Source organism: Cavia porcellus, unplaced genomic scaffold (assembly GCF_034190915.1).
Source record: "Cavia porcellus strain 051 isolate PalLab524CR breed Dunkin Hartley unplaced genomic scaffold, mCavPor4.1 scaffold_32, whole genome shotgun sequence".
In the NCBI taxonomy this organism is placed as follows: Eukaryota; Metazoa; Chordata; class Mammalia; order Rodentia; family Caviidae; genus Cavia; species Cavia porcellus.
In genome coordinates this window covers 18,652,592-18,668,254 of record NW_026947515.1, presented here as the reverse complement: position 1 = coordinate 18,668,254, position 15,663 = coordinate 18,652,592, and the positions used below count along the sequence as shown (strand labels likewise).

Below are 15,663 nucleotides of genomic sequence, written 5' to 3'. Positions count from 1 at the left end.
CTTTTCAAAATAAAAGCACAGCGTTATAGAGAACAGTTCAGTGGTATTTAGTGTATTCATGAGATTCTACAATAATCTCCATTATCTCATTCCAAAACACCCTCATCACCCTACAAAGCAGCCCTGTACCAGTGAGTGAGCACTCCCCATTTCCTTGGTGTGCTGCCACACCAAGCTGGGTTTGGTTTTGTGAGACAGAATCTTGCCATGCAGCTCAGGCTGCCTTCAAGTTCATTGTATACCCCAGGCTGACCTTGAACTCATCATTGTCACTCTGTCTCCTGAGTGCTAAAACTATAGGGATGCCTCATTATGCCCAGCTGGAGCACAAAAGTTTTTAATTTTGGTAAAACACGCTTTATATATTTTTCCTTTGGTTATCATATATGAGAAACAAGTCATAAGCATTTGCTCCTATGTTTTCTCCTAAGGGTTTTATAGTTTAAGACCTTGCACTAGGTATCTGCTACGCTTTGAGTCAGTTTTCTAATACGGTAGAGGGGCCCAACATCACTCTTCTGCATGTGCATATCCAGTTGTCCTACCAACACTCTGGAAGACTATTCTTTCGACACTGAATTGTCTTCACACCCCTCTCAATAGTCACTTAACGGTAATGTGACGATTTATTCCTAGGCTGTCAGCTCAAATCCATTGTTTTACAGTCTAGTCTTACTCTAGTACCACACTCGGTTTGCTGCAGATCTTCACTGGGTTTGGAAAGTGGAAACTGAGCCCTAGTCTGTTCTTTTTCAAGATGGTTTTGATGATCCTGAATCTCTTGACTTGCTATGTGAATTTTAGAAACTAGCTCGCCAGGTTTTAGAAAAAATAACAGCTGGAATTTTTTTCTTTTTTTTGTATTAGAGATCAAACTCACAACCATGCATCTGCAAGGCAGGTATTTGTGCCACTGAGCTGAATGCCCAGCCCTCAAGCTGAAATTTTATGTTTTCTTTCATTTTGTTTTGCAGTGCTGGGCCTCATGCTTGGTAGGTGAGTGCTATACCACTGAGCCCAGCCCCAGCCCAGGTACTGGGGTTTTGATAGGAGCTGTCCTGAAATCATAGCTCAAGTTGAAGAATAGTGACATCTTTTTTTGTACCAAGAATCAAACTCAGGGCCTAGTCCTTGCCAGACAGGTGCTGTGCCGCTGGGCTACATCGTCGGCAGCTGTGCCCTCTTAATAGTAATGATGTCTTCTGGTCCATGATGACAAATGTCTTCTATTTATTTAGATCTTTTTTTTTTGTTTTGTTTTTTTCATTTTTATCGGTACCAGGGATCAAACTCACAACCGCCTGCTTGCAAGGCAGGTGCTTATGCAGCTGAGCTAAATCCCCAGCCCCTCATTTAGATCTTTAATTTCTTTTAACAGTGGTTTATAGTTTTCAATGTATATTTTGTACCTCTTTGGTTACATTTAGTCCTAAATGTTTTATTCTTGTCAACACATGGGATAATTTTCTTAATATCATTCTTAATTTTCTTTCTGCCCCGGGAGGGGGGGGAGCCCAGGGCCTTGTATGTGCTAGGAAAGTATGCTGCATCGAATTATACTGCAATGGAAAAATATAGCCAATTTTTGCATAAGGATCTTGTGTCCTACAAATTTAACCTTATTAGTCCTAGTTTCCTTCCATGTATGCATTCATTATGGTTTTCTCTTCTCTTCTGATGTTTGTTTAATTAAGAGGTTTCACTATGTAGTTCAGACTGGCCTTGAACTTTTTCATTTTTATCGGTACCAGGGATCGAACTCACAACCGCCTGCTTGCAAGGCAGGTGCTTATGCAGAATTCACCAGTGAAGCCATCTGATCATGAGATTCTCTTCATCCCACCAAAGAGAAAACAAAAGGCTCTTCTGTTGTGAGAAGTTTTGATCAATAACTCAATCATTACATTTAAATATGTCTGTTCAGGTTTTGTTTTTCCTTCAGTTTCTAGAACTGTATCTATCATCTGGGTTATCTAAATTATTGGCAGATAATTTTTTGGTTTTCCCATATAATCCATTCCATGTAATTAATAATCCATTCTAGGTCAGTAATAATCCCACCCTTGTTTGAGAGACAGTTTATTAGTTCAGATTGACCTTGAAATTGCTGTGATCTTCCTGCCGCAAGGTCCCAAGTGCTGGGATTATAGGCATGTGTCACCACACCCAGAAATGTCCCCTTCTTTGATAATGATGTTTGCCCCCAAAACAGGGTCTTGCTGTATAGTTAACGCAGGCCTTGAACTCACAGCTGTCTTTCTGCCTCAGCCTTCCAAGTGCTGGGATTACACACCCAGCTCAGCATAGTTGATCTTTTACTATTCATTTGTTTTGGTATCCAGAATACAATTTAGGGCCTCACACTTGCCAAGTAGGCACGGGGCTGCTAGGCTGCTAAGCTATCTGCCCAGGACCTTTGTTAAAAACTAATTTTTGGCTATGTTGATTTTCTCTACTGTTTTTTAATTCTCTGTTTCACTTTTCTCTGATCTTACTCTTTATTTTTTCTTTCTGATGTCTTTTTTTTTAAGTTTCTTAGGTTTTTGCCTTGTTTATTCAGAGCTTTATATTACTGATGAGAATCTTTAATATTTGCGATTGTATGTATAGCTTTCCTAAAGTGTTGGTGCTGGGTGTCACCATTTATATTTATTACTTCATTGAAGTGTTTTTTCACGTCTCTGTTATTTGTTCTTGACCAGTAGGATCCTTATATAAGCTTAGTTTCCATATTTAGGAATTTACCAGACTTCTTCCTGTCATTGATCTGTGATTTCATTCCACCTTGTTTAGAGAACATATTTTGTGTATTAGTCCTTTTAAGTGTATTGAGACTTGAAGCTAGGTTTGATGACACATGCTTGTAATCCCAGCATAGGAGGTTCAGGAATGAGGACTGCAAGTTCAAGGACATGCTGGGGTACATAGCAAGTGTGGAGCTGATCTGTGTTACAGAGAGAGACCCTGTTTCAAATGAAACGAAAGAACTGACTGGGACTAGACCTATGGTCTATCTCAATGTACCTGATTTAATAGTAAAAGGTCCCAAAGTCTTGGGACAGATGCATGTGGCACTACAGGTTTTCTCAATGTGCCCGTAAGAAGACTGTGTTTCTTCTGTTTTTACATTGTTGGGAAGTGTCCTATACGTGAATGTTAGGTTTGTTGGCTTCTAGTGAAGGCTTCCTGATGGTGCAGTCACTTTTAGGGTTTTTGTTTTTAGCCTCTTTTTTTCCTTCTCTTTTCTATCCACTTTTTTTCATTTTCTCTTTCCCACAGTATATTTTAGAGACCTACAGAATCCCCAAAAGGAAGAGTGTTTTCTGCAGTCTAAGGTTTATTCATAGGTAATGACAGAAATTGATTTTTTTAACCTATGAATATGCTCCATACCAAAAAACAGAACAACTTTTCATGTAATTCCATGCATATTGAAAATACAGATAATTTTTATCCCATTGCATTTTTCAGAATTCTCAATCAAAATCCTCTGAAAACCATTGAAGATCCATCTCTTTTTACATTACAAGCATTAAATTATCTGTAAGTACTGCCATAATCTTTAAGTCATAATACGACTTCGGCTCTTCTTGCTTCCTTCTAAGAATGGAAAAGTACTGTACTGTTATTCTAAAGGTCATAAGTTTAATTTTAATCAGGTTATTCACAAAAGGATTCAGATGTAAAATAGGCAAGAGAGTCAGCAGGGATAGGGAGCACCGCTGAGGAACATGGTAGATATGGAACACATCAGTGGTTGTAGGAACACCATTTACACCAGAAAACATAGTGGCCTTGTTACTAAAAGTAACAACACAGTCAGAGAGATGTGAATGCAATATAAAAATGTGAAGTATGATGGTGACTGAAACATAGATGCAATTCGTTCAATTGATGATGAAAACATTAAATTTGAGCTTTTGCATGAAGACTTCTCTGGGATTACAGTTCATGATTAATTTATGTTCTGGCTTGTTTTAAAGGGAGGCAAAAGTGCAATAATGAGATGTCCTTCAAATACCTGCTGAAGCATGGACTATTTGCGTTGGGTTTCCTCATTTCTGTCTGACTTTCTTCTTCAGGGACTTGGGACAGACGCATGTGTCACTCACAGTACTGGAGAACATTCTCGCGAAGTCTCTTGAATTGGAAAGACTGTAAGTTAGTTTTTTTCTCAGATCTGTTTCTCTTAAGGTTCATTGTTACTAACTTTGTTTTACTATTAAGTCAGGCTTATGGACGTGTGATTTCCGTGCCATAAAACTCACATGTTTAAGGAGTTTGTGTGGTCATGTAGCCACCACCACACCCCTGCTGTAAAACATCTGGGTCACCTTCAAAAGGCAGCTTATGTCCTTCACAGCTGGTTCACTCTATTTATTACAGCTCCCAGAATCTGCCAGTCTTATTTCTGCCCTATACGTTTACATTTTCTGGGAGGTCTTATAAATGAAATCATGCAGTGTGCAGCCATTTGTGTTTGGCTACTATCCACTTAGGATAATCATTCATACATCCCACATGCAGTCTATGGGAGTTGAAATGGCAGCTAGATGTGGTGGCCCATGCCTGTAAATCCTAGCATGCAGGGAAACTGAGGCAGGAGGATGGCAAGTTGAAAGTCAGCCTGTTAATCTTAATGACAGCGTAACCCTGTCTCAAAATGAAAATGAATAAATACATTTAAAAGCTAGACAGAAAGAGAGGCTGGAGCCAGCCCAGTGTGAATGCTTTCGGTATAGTCCCTAGTACCCCAATTAAAAACAAAGAGTTACCACATCTTCTTTACCTGATCCTGGCATTTCAGTTTATAAAAAAGGTCAGCATTTTTAATACCATGTATGTGGATCTATCTCATTGTAGCTTTAGTGTGCATTTCTGTTCTAGCTAAGCTAATGATGAGTATCTTTATGATCAGATATTATTAAGTACTAGGCCTTTCTTACCAAGCTATTACCTCCCCTTCTACATTTTTTTTTTTTTTTTTGTATTTTTACCAGTACCAGGGATCGAACTCACAAATACAGGCTTGCAAGGCAGGCACTTATGCTGCTGAGCTAAATCCCCAACCCCCTCTTCCACATTTTTATTTTGTTATTTTGAAGCAAGGTCTCACCATGGAGTTATGTTGCCCAGACTGGGCCAAATTTTTTTTTTTTAATTTTATTTTGGAAGTGGTAAAATACAATGGAACAAGACAGACTAAAGCCAACTAAGATCATACAGTGAAACTGGTACAGAACTTCACAGCAGGTTCCTGGGATAACAGTAATAGGTATCACAGTATATTTTGTTATCTTTATAACAGTTGTTCTTTCCATAACGTATATCAAAATGAGATGAAATATAGAACATTATAGAACTTATAAAAACAGAATATTGAATAGAGCAGTACCATTAATCAGAATAGAGCAAAACAGTAATAAAAGTATTTGCCTACAAAGAGATGGTAGAAGGAAGTCCCCCTTATATGCTATGGTCAACCTCCCAGAAGACACTCAGATTTCTGGTTCCCATTTGCTCACGGGGGGTGGGGAGAGAAGAGGAGAAGGGGAATAGGGGAAGTGGGATGTTTGACTCTAGGCTGTACATCAGTAGGTTCAATATTGCTTAGCAGGGAGGCAAGCTGATTGTTTGGTTTCAAAGCATCCTAAATTGAAATGTGACGTGGATCTCAGGAGCTACTGGTGGTTTTCCCCCTGGAAGGGCCACAGTCTGCCACACGGCCACCGATTACCAGGGAGGGGAGGTGCATGCTTGTCTTCCTGGTGTCCTAAGTTCCAATATGGCGTGGATCTCAGGAGCTGCTAGTGGTTCTCCTTGGAAGGGCCACAGTCTGCCACTGCTTTACCAGGGAGGGGAGGTGCATGCTTGGCTTCCCCAGAGTGGGCCAAATTTACAAACATCCTACCTCAGTTTCCCAGAGCGCTAAAGTAGAACAGAAATCTTAATTTTGGCGTCGTGGGTGAGGAGAACGAGAGCTCCCGAGATCCAGCCAAGGTGGGACTCCAGCAGCTTATACACGTGCCCTCCTGATAAGTGCCCGCTGCGTGGCCCAGGAAGAGAACCATTACCTGTGAGCCTACTGCCACGTGGGCTGAAAATCAAGCATGAGTCCCACCCCCCCTGCCGCCACCCCCCTCATAGCTACTGTGGATAGATTTCTCAGCATCTCTTGGGCAGATGACCATATGCAATATAGCAAATATGGGGGATTTCCTTCTATCTTCTGTTTGAAGGCAAAGGTTGTTTTCACTGTTTGGTTTTCTTATGTTTCTTTTGCTCTATTCAGTACTCTCAATTGGTTTTATAATGTTCTATGTTCTATTTTTGGTTTGATTTTACTATACCTAATTTACCGGACAACTATTGTGAAGTTAATGAGATACACCATAGTACCTATTACTACTATCCCAGTATCCCACTGGGAAATCCTGTACCAATTTCACTGCATTGTCTTGCTTGGTTTTGTTCTGTCTTGTGCTGTTGCATTTTTACTACTTTGAAAATAAAATTTAAAAACAAAATCTTAACTTTAAAAACTTTGATGAGATACAATTTAGCAAGCTTTTGTTTTACCTAAGAAATCTTTGTCTTAAGAACCCATGGTTTAACCCATGGCTACAAGATTTTCTCACTTGCTTTCTTCGAGAATTGCGCTATGTAACTCTACAGTTATATGCAGGTCCATGACTATTTTCAGCGGTGCTGGGGATTAAACCCTGGCCTTTGCACCGAGTTCCGTTTCCAGCACTTCGTATTGTTAGTTTTGAGACAGAGTCTCGCTAAGTTGCTGATCTATCCAACTTGTGATCCTCCTGCCTCAGCTTCTGAGTGTTAGGATTACAGTTAGGTTTATAATCTACTGTGAGTTAATTTTCATGCAGAGTGTGAAGTATTTTATTGTACTACTGTAGAGTTTTAAACTTTTTTCTGTAGTGCCGTTTTGATGGTTTTTATACCACTGACTGCACTTAAATTGTGCCATCCTCCTCCAATACAGCAAGCAAAATAGAAGCTCACTAGTAGTGAAGTAGTTGAGCGCTTGCAAGAGACCTTTCATTTAGCACTCTGTGCCCATTGTTTCTGTCAGGTCACTTCCTCAACTGACTTCCCACACTGCCAAACCCCTTGGTTTCTGGTCCAAGCTCATCTTCCTCAATTTCATGCAGCACCTGCTTCCCTTCCCACCCACATTAGCTAGACACCATCCTTTCCAGAACGACTAGTAATTCATGGCTGCTTTTCATCACGTAGTCAATGCTCCCTCATCCTCCTCTCACTTCTGCATTTTGAGATACTATGGATCAAACCCAGGACTTGAGCGCACTAGGCCAGCTCTCTCCCTCTGAGCAACCCCACCCCCACTGAGTCCTTCTTGACCTTTTGAATGCTGCAGTTGTCTAGATTTACCCAGTTTGATCTGTGTTGTTATTAACCACACAATATAGGTAGGAATAAACTGACTTTTTTGCCCAGAGTAATGTCTCACATTCACCGCGCCGAACTGAAGTTGTGAAAGGGACCCCACACATTGGAAGCTGATTCCTCTTTTTAGAAGTCGGCGTACTCACTACCCACAGTGAGACTTTTTTTATAATTGGTACTGAAGGTCAAACTCAAGACCACTGCTTGCAAGGCATGCACTTATATCACTGATCTAAATTCCCAGTCCCCAGAGTGAGACTTTCAAGTTGAAAGGAGATGCTTCTGAATGAAAGGACAAATTCCTGTCACTCAGCACTAATCTCCAGGACCTTCATGTGAGGCCCACCACACACACTGCTGAGCTTACCCTTCTGTGGGGACCCCTCTCTCCCTCCTATTTACTCACAATATTCAAGAGCTACAAAGGCTGTTGGCTTTCTACCCAGCTGCACAGGCTGCCTCCAGCACTCCTTCCTGCACCACGCTGTGGAGCCTCATGCTGCCTCTCTACCATTCAAGGGGCCGGTTTCCATTAACTCAGATCTCTGTGTTCTTGTCTGCAGGATCTTACCGAGCATTATGTTCTGCTGCCTCTGCCAGTTTAAAAATGATATTGAGGAGGTCTGCAAGACAGTCAAGCTGCACTGTGACAGTACATGTCGAGCCAATGCCAAGCAGTGTCGTGAGTTTTGATAGCCTAATGACGTTTTCAATTGTATTTGCTTTTTAATTTTTACATGGTGATAGGATTATAAACTATTCATACAACTGGTTTATATATATTTATGCTTCAAAGTGAATGCCATTAACTTTCTGGACTGCTCCCCTACAGATAGTCAGGTTCTAAGTACCATATGATGCAGTAACACAACTGCTCCATATACAAGGGACCCAGAGGAAGGGCTGGAAGGGAGGGGACACCATGCTTGGCTGCGCATCATGCACAGGGCTGTCTGGTACTTTGCTTTCTGGAAAAACCTTCATTCACAATGCACAGTGCACCTTGTAAGCTGGTTTTATATATATTAGGTCTCTATTTCTTCACCTTGGGGCAGGTGTACATCAGTTTTATCTTTTTTTCAAAACTCTATCAGGCCATGCTATTGTATTTGGAACCTGAAAGCTTTTGATTCCATAACTAAAAGTGCTTGTCTCTTCTAAGGGAATGTAGGGTTGTTCTGTGCCCAGATGGTCCAAACCTGAGCTTTTTGTGAGTTTCAGATGACTCAGGTGCATTTAAGGATTTTTCTGTAGGTCAGGTTTATTAGCTCTCACTTCATGCTTGCCACATGTGAGTGCTTGCACATCTAGAGAGCTTGTATACAGAGACAAATAATAAATAATAGTACTTGGCTTCTTATGCAAAAGAACTTTCCTGGATTTTCAAACAAATTCTTACCAATTAACACTATTCATTTTACCCTCTGAGGTGAGAAAAACAAGTTGAAAACAAGATCAGAGGTGTCAAGTGCTACAGCCTCATGCCCAGCCCTCCGTTCCCAATTCTGGGCTCTCCGGAACCCATGTTCCTCTGAGGTCATGATCCTTACCCCCTCCTCTGGCCCTCACCACCACCAGTCACTTAATTCTTCCAGAAGAGAAACACAGTTACACATTGAGCCCTTGACTTTCATACTCTCAGGAGCTTTAGATGCTTAGAAACATTAGAACAGAAACAAAAATAGGGAAAGCATCTGATATGATAGAGGGGCAAGTTCTCTTATACATTTAGGACCTTAAGTCATGTTTATACAGAAACTGCTGCTATTCTGTAGATTTGCTGTTCACTATTCCACAGAGGCAGGCATACAACTAGGCAAATTAAAAATCTCTTATCCTACACCCTGGATCCCTGCTCTGATATAAGGAAGACCCGAGCAGTATAGTATTTGGCTCTGTGTGGAAAAACCTTTTGTTATGGGACTGGACAGTGGCAGTGAACTTACCACAAACGCATGGTTGTAGTTTTCTCTTAAGACAAAAGATGTCTATAAGGAGTTGTTTTTTCTAAATTAAAACCCCAGTATTCAGGTTGCATTGCAGGGTTGGCACTTTGCCGGGAGTACTTGGTTTGGGGTGTGGTTTGGCACTTGATTTCTCTAGAAGTTGCCATCACTACAACTATTTCGAAAATGACAATATGTAATCTATTAACTAGTGATTTCTTACTGTTTATTTTTTTGAAATTCTGTATTACTAGTACCCTTTTACTGTTTTTTTTCTCTCTCTCTCTTTAAATAAAAAAATTTGTAAAAAGTTTGCCATCACTGTGCTAGGATATATGGAAGCAGGGACCAAGTGAAGGCACTAGGCAAACAAGTGGAGCAGACATATCCAGACAAAGACCTGTTAGCAGGAGGAGTGGGGCTTTTACATATCCGCCTTTCTGTCCTAAGAGGACTGTCCTTCATCGTGGTCATCCGACGGTAGTAAGGTGACAACTGACCAGGTGGGGTTAGGGTTAGGGTTAGGAAGACCTGTGCTGCCTCTGCTTCTACACTGTGACATTATGGTGTTTTGGGTCCTGCGTGGGTATGCACAGAAGGTCTGCAGAGAAGCCTGCTGAGCGGGCAAGTACTCGTCAGGATGTGGCCTTTTAATGAGTGCCAATCATTTGGCTAAGTTAAGTTGCTGTATTCCACACTATGGAGTGCTCTCAGAAGGTAGTTAACAAGAGAAGTCATTTTCTTTCTGTTGAGTTTTTTGTAACTTTTTAGATTTGGATTTCTTGTAGTCCATTCCACATGGCACTAAAATAATTACTGACCTCTACCTTCTTTGACTAGTGTGTACAGCTGTGGGCCAGGAAAAAGCTGGGTGTGTATCATTCTCCACTGAGAGCAATGTCTTTTTTTCTGAAAGGGAGAGGCACATCCTTAGGGAACCCTGAAGGAATCTTCATGAAAGTGTTACGAGCCCGGGAACTGAGCACCAGCACACAGCTAACTATCCAGTCTGAAAAATTCTCTTCACAGAAAAGTGTGAACAACCAACAGGGCTTTATGAAAGAGCAGCTAGATATGAACGATGAAAGTGACATCATCAGTGCACTAAGTTACATACTGCATTTCTTCTCCAAGGAAAATCGGGAAGACTTAGAGGCAACAATATTACCATTCATTCAGCTGCTTTTTTCAAAGGTACATGAGGGTGCTAATCCCTTAGGCAACATGAAAAACAACGTGAGAAAGTCTTTGCAATCTGTGGTCAACAATGCACATTTCACAAATAAACTGAAGAAGCTGAACTTTCCTCAAAAATTGCTTAATGATGATATACAGGAAAAAACTAATGATGTGAAAAAGGAAAAGAAAATTGCCATGCCTGTGCAGTCGAGCCTTTTTGATCCCAAATTCAGAGGCCAAATCTTTCCCAAAAAATCGGAAAATGCTGAAGCACCAGAAAACATCCTGGAAGCAGTTGGGCATGGAAGGAAAAGACTTCAGAGAGTAAAGAGAGAACTTGAGAGGAACACAAGAAAAGCTGTTTCTTCTTCAGAAAACGGCATTTTTATTTTAGAGCATGCAAACTCTATAGTTAAAACCATGGTGGGCACCAAGCCAATATTACATTCTGCAAAAGTTCAACGCTTTCACAAAATACACTCACGCATGGCCCACAGAACACAGGAGACCAAGCTGAGTGAAAAGCTGACAAAGGAAAGCACATGCAGTACACTACTGCTTGCAAAGAAGCCTCCATTCCCAGCAGTGAAGAGTCTCGCCAGCCTCCCTTCAAAACAGGTGCTCTTATCTCCAAGAGACCTGGGTATTCAGGAGAATCTTGTCTCAGAATTATATGTGCCTTTAGTAGAAACCACCCCTGTAGAAAACCCTGCTACAGAACATGGTTTTCAAGGAGAGGATTTTGTAGTAAAACTTAGTGTGCCAAAAAAAACTATGTCTAAAAAACCAACTCAGAAGGATCCTCTGGCCATAGACTCTGCTGCTACTTCATCCGACCTCACACCAGCTATGAGGCAGGCCAGGGAGGCACAATGGCAACACCCCAACACAGGGACTGACTCACCCCACAGGGACTTCACCTCCACACTGCTGTCGGCCCCAGGTGATCCATTTGAAATCTACCTAAACCAGCAACTGTGGCCCCTCATCCCCAACAATGACATCAGAAGGCTGATTTCTCAGGTCATCTGGAGCTTAAAAATGGACTGCTCTGAGGCCCACATGCAGCGGGCCTGTGCCAAGCTTATCTCTAAGACGGGACTCCTGATGAAGCTGCTCAGTGAGCACCAAAAAGTCCAGGTGTTCAAGGCCCCGTGGGACACAGAGGATCAGAAAAGTGAGGACAACACCAGTGAGACCACAGCAGAGGAGAGTGACGAGAAGGACCAGAAGTCAAGAGAGGTGAGGAGGACTACCCAGCTGAGGTGCCACCATGAGGTGCCCAAGCAGGGCCTGCTGGTCTGTATTTTGTCCTGGCCATGTAACTCTGGTCAGGATGGCAGTCTCCACTCTGCTCCTTGAGAAGGAAGACATCCTAACATACAAGATATAAACAAAGCAAGAGAAAGACATGCATTATAAGATTTGTAACACATCCCATTTGGTGTGCTTTTAAGAAATCTGTAAGCTACTCCGAAGAATTGGATTTGTACAGACAGTTTTCACCCTTCTTATGTCTTTGTTACCTGACTAAAATTACCTTTTTTTTTTTTTTAGCTTACAAAAGTTCAAGAACTTGGCTATTACCAGCTGACCTTGCCATTATGTTTGATGGGAGGAATGATGACTTTAATGGTACTTTTCTACCTAATTAAGGTAAGGATAAAAATTGATTCAGGTTTCCTGAATGCATCCTGCCTTTGTAATAGATTCAGAACCCATGAATAGAAAACCCAGGTCACTTTGCCCTTTCCTACTGGTCATTCCTATTGAGTTTTTGTTTGTTTTGCTCCTTTTTTCTTTCGGTAGAAGGATCAAACTCAGAAACCCACACTTACCAGGCAAGCACGTGAACCACTGAGCTAAATCCCCAGTGTCATTCCTCTTTAGTAACTAAGGTAGAACAATTTTTTGCTTTTATTGAAATACGATTTTCAGGGATGAGGATTGGTTTATCTTTTGAGATGGGCCGTGCTGTGCTGTTGTGATGAAGCTGCTTGAGTTCATTATGTAACCCAGGCTGGAACTCACAGTGACCCTCCTGCCTCAGCCTCTGGAATGCTGGGACCACAGCCATGCATCATCATGCCTGGTGTTCTCCACAGATTTGTAAAGGCATTCCACTTCCAAGAGATCTCTGAAGAACTGAAACCAAGATAACAGGTCACTTGCGTACCTGGAGAAGTTAATTTGATGGCCAAATGATGCCAGGAAAGAAAATTTCCCCAACCCAAAACTACCGTATTGACAATTTGATGTCCTCACTGATCTCACGCCATGCTCAAAGAGCTGTCATCACTCTAGGGAGAAAGGACAGCGCCACAAGGCAGAAGTATGTCTTCCACATTCTTTAGCTTTGCATAGCTGCTGCTGTCTCTAGTGTGCGAGGCATTGTCTAATAGGTCCATGTCTAAAAAACGAACTCAAAAGGATCCTCTGGCCATAGACTCTGCTGCTACTCCATCCGACCTCACACCAGCTGTGAGGCAGGCCAGGGAGGCACAATGGCAACACCCCAACACAGGGACTGACTCACCCCACAGGGACTTCACCTCCACACTGCTGTCGGCCCCAGCCCTGCCACTGAGGCTTCTGTCAGGTCTCCCACAGGAGGTCCTATTTAGAGCAGCCTCTTCCGGAGCTTGCCCCTGTTTGCTTTTTGCCTCATTATGTAATAGTTTATTATTTTACTTTTCATCTGATAGATTATTAAGGGGTAATTTCATAGTCTGACAAACTTTACTCTCCTTTTCCAATTAAATAAAGTATCCTTAATTTATCTTTTTCACAGTTGTGGCAGCCTTCTGTCCCAGCCGCTTTCCAGGCCTTAGTCACATCATCCCATTCCTATATTTGCCTGTGCTCTGTCTATAAAGAATCCTTGTACTTTACCCTGCTTGTGGAAGTCTCACGAATATGTTGAAAGCCAACTCAAGCTCGTCCTCCTTCATGTAGTTTTTCCTAGACCTGCTAGCTCTCCTGAGTCAGTCCCCTCTTAAGAGACTCATGTCCATTTCTCAAGGTCCCTACTTCAAGAATAAAATATGGCACACAGGTTTTTGAAAGAGGGGTATCTGAGCATGAAACATCAAGGTCAGCATGGAATAAAGCTGGGTGTGGGGATAAACACCTGTAATCCCAGCATTTGGGAGACTGAGGCAAGAGGAGTGCTATAGGTTCATGGGTAGCCCATGCTACATAGCTCAGGGTCAGCCTGGACTACTGAGGTGCTGCCTCTGGGTCAGAGCTATTTCTTGTGAGGTCATGGGGCATTCTGATTTGGGGTCAGTCTTGTGAGACTGATAAGATTGCTCCAAAAGGAAGGAGTGAGTTCTCTTTTGGTGAGAGCAGGCACTAAAATCTGAGCCCCAGAAGCAGGGCCAACATGGGGTAGGATGCTCGCAATCCAGTTGCAACAAAATCATGGAAGGAATTCAGTTGATGAATTGAAGCACCACTCTAAAAGGCTGGAAGAGGTGGCATATGGCACCAATCCCAGTACTCTGGGAAGCTGAGGCAGGAGGATTTAAAATTCAAGCCCAGCCTGGGCAATTCAGTGGTTTACTAAGACTTGTCTCGAAAAAAAAATAAAATAAAAACACACAGAATGAAAAACCTGGCGGCTGTCTGTGTACCTACCTACCTATCTACCTACCTGCCTACCTACTTATATATTTCATTGCTGGCCTCTGAGTTCACTCCCAAGTACTAGATAAGGAAATGTTCCAGCTCCATGCAAAACTCTTAAGGTACTTTCAAAAAGTCAATGAATTATGACTAACAGGGTAGAATTCTGTCTCTAGGAAAGTTCGAATCACACAAAGTATCTTAGGCTTAAATTAATAAAAGGGCTGAATTAAAATTGGGAGATGGAACTGGATAGCCAATACTATTTTTTTTTTTTTTAAAAAAAACAGGTACGCTGTCACAGAAGACCTTTACAGGAAGTTGAAAAGTCCTCAAGGTAAATACGAGTCTGCCGATCTTTATTTTTTTTTAATGTATTTACTTTTTATCCTTTTGAGATAAGGTCTCACTACGCAGTCCCAATCTGAGGTTACTCTGTAGCCCAGGCTGGTCTCAAACTTACAACAATTACCCTGACTCAGCCTCCCCAGTGACAGGGCTACAGGCATGCATCACCATGCTCAGTTTTATGATCCTTAAAGGAGAAACTTATTACTAGTACTAGAGGAGAACCTAGAACTCTTTAAACCAGCTACTATTTAAATCCCTGGATCTCTCAGCACTGCAGCAGAATAACCCTTCCTTCCCTTGAGGTCCCACAAGGCTCCAAAGAAGCTGAGATGGGCGGGATAACCAGGGAGGGACCTACTTTCACCAGGCATCCAGTACGGAGGGCAGAGGTGGCAGGTTTGGGTACACCTGCTCCTGTGGTGGAGAGGCCTTTTTGGGGCTGCACAGGAAGCCCAGGTAGGTGCTAGGCTGGAGCTGGTGCAAGATCGAGTCCCTCCATCCTTCCTTGGAGGGGCGGAAGCTCATCTTCTCATGCTTCTGGTTCCCCCTTGTGAGCCTCCTCAGTTCTTTTACTCTAACAACGTGCATCCAGGCTGGGCCAGGTGCAGAGGTCTCCCCCAAAGACTTCCTGAGGCCCTTGGTAACAGATGGAGCCTCTGAAAGTCCAGCATTGTGGAATTGTTTGCAAAACTCCAGGCCTAGTTTGAACTTGCCTATTTCGAGCGTGGGGCAAGGTACAGGTTTTATCCTAATGAGACCTGAAGTGGGCATGCAGACTGAGACATGACAAATAATGCAAATCACTCACTAATTGTCTTGCACGTATGTTTTCCCAAAAGGGGCTTTTCTCCACATTGGCATGGAAGCTGCAAAGCAGAACAAGTGAAGCAGGTAAACTTGAGAAGCACTCGGTGCTGGGGTGGAAGAGGCAGGGGAAAGCAGAGGTCGTAAGTCCTTTTCTGTTTTACAGAAGGCTGGTACTAGGTTTTATAGCCTACTTTTGCTCAGGGATATATACAGACCCATCAGTATCTCCCAAATGAGAAGAATGGAAGCCAAGCTACATGATGAATCCTCTGAGGAGGATGAGATTTTCACAAAGCGTGCTCTGTAAGTGGTTGGGGATGACTTA

At 42.3% G+C, this 15,663-nt stretch overlaps 1 protein-coding gene and 1 long non-coding RNA gene across 11 annotated transcripts in view; one reads left to right on the top strand and one right to left on the bottom strand.

Moving 5' to 3' along the window:
* The window catches only part of LOC111755642 (uncharacterized), a 148,523-nt gene that overhangs the window by 61,432 nt on the left and 71,428 nt on the right, over positions 1–15,663 (bottom strand). For 7 of the 8 annotated variants that reach the window (XR_010045202.1, XR_010045201.1, XR_010045200.1 and 4 more), the window contains one exon: positions 4,022–4,140. This is a non-coding gene — a long non-coding RNA (uncharacterized LOC111755642). Of the gene's footprint in view, positions 1–4,021; positions 4,156–15,663 lie in introns of all 8 variants that reach the window. The other variant, XR_010045207.1, reaches the window with a different exon arrangement.
* Positions 1–15,663, top strand: part of LOC101788663 (leucine-rich repeat-containing protein 37A) — a 71,904-nt gene that overhangs the window by 51,916 nt on the left and 4,325 nt on the right. For all 3 annotated transcript variants that reach the window (XM_023563374.2, XM_023563373.2, XM_023563372.2), the window contains 8 exons: positions 3,472–3,543; positions 4,083–4,157; positions 7,992–8,110; positions 10,291–11,795; positions 12,111–12,209; positions 14,471–14,517; positions 15,371–15,422; positions 15,502–15,641. In XM_023563374.2, the coding sequence (XP_023419142.1) occupies positions 3,472–3,543; positions 4,083–4,157; positions 7,992–8,110; positions 10,291–11,795; positions 12,111–12,209; positions 14,471–14,517; positions 15,371–15,422; positions 15,502–15,641 (2,109 nt within the window). The remainder of the gene's footprint in view (positions 1–3,471; positions 3,544–4,082; positions 4,158–7,991; positions 8,111–10,290; positions 11,796–12,110; positions 12,210–14,470; positions 14,518–15,370; positions 15,423–15,501; positions 15,642–15,663) is intronic.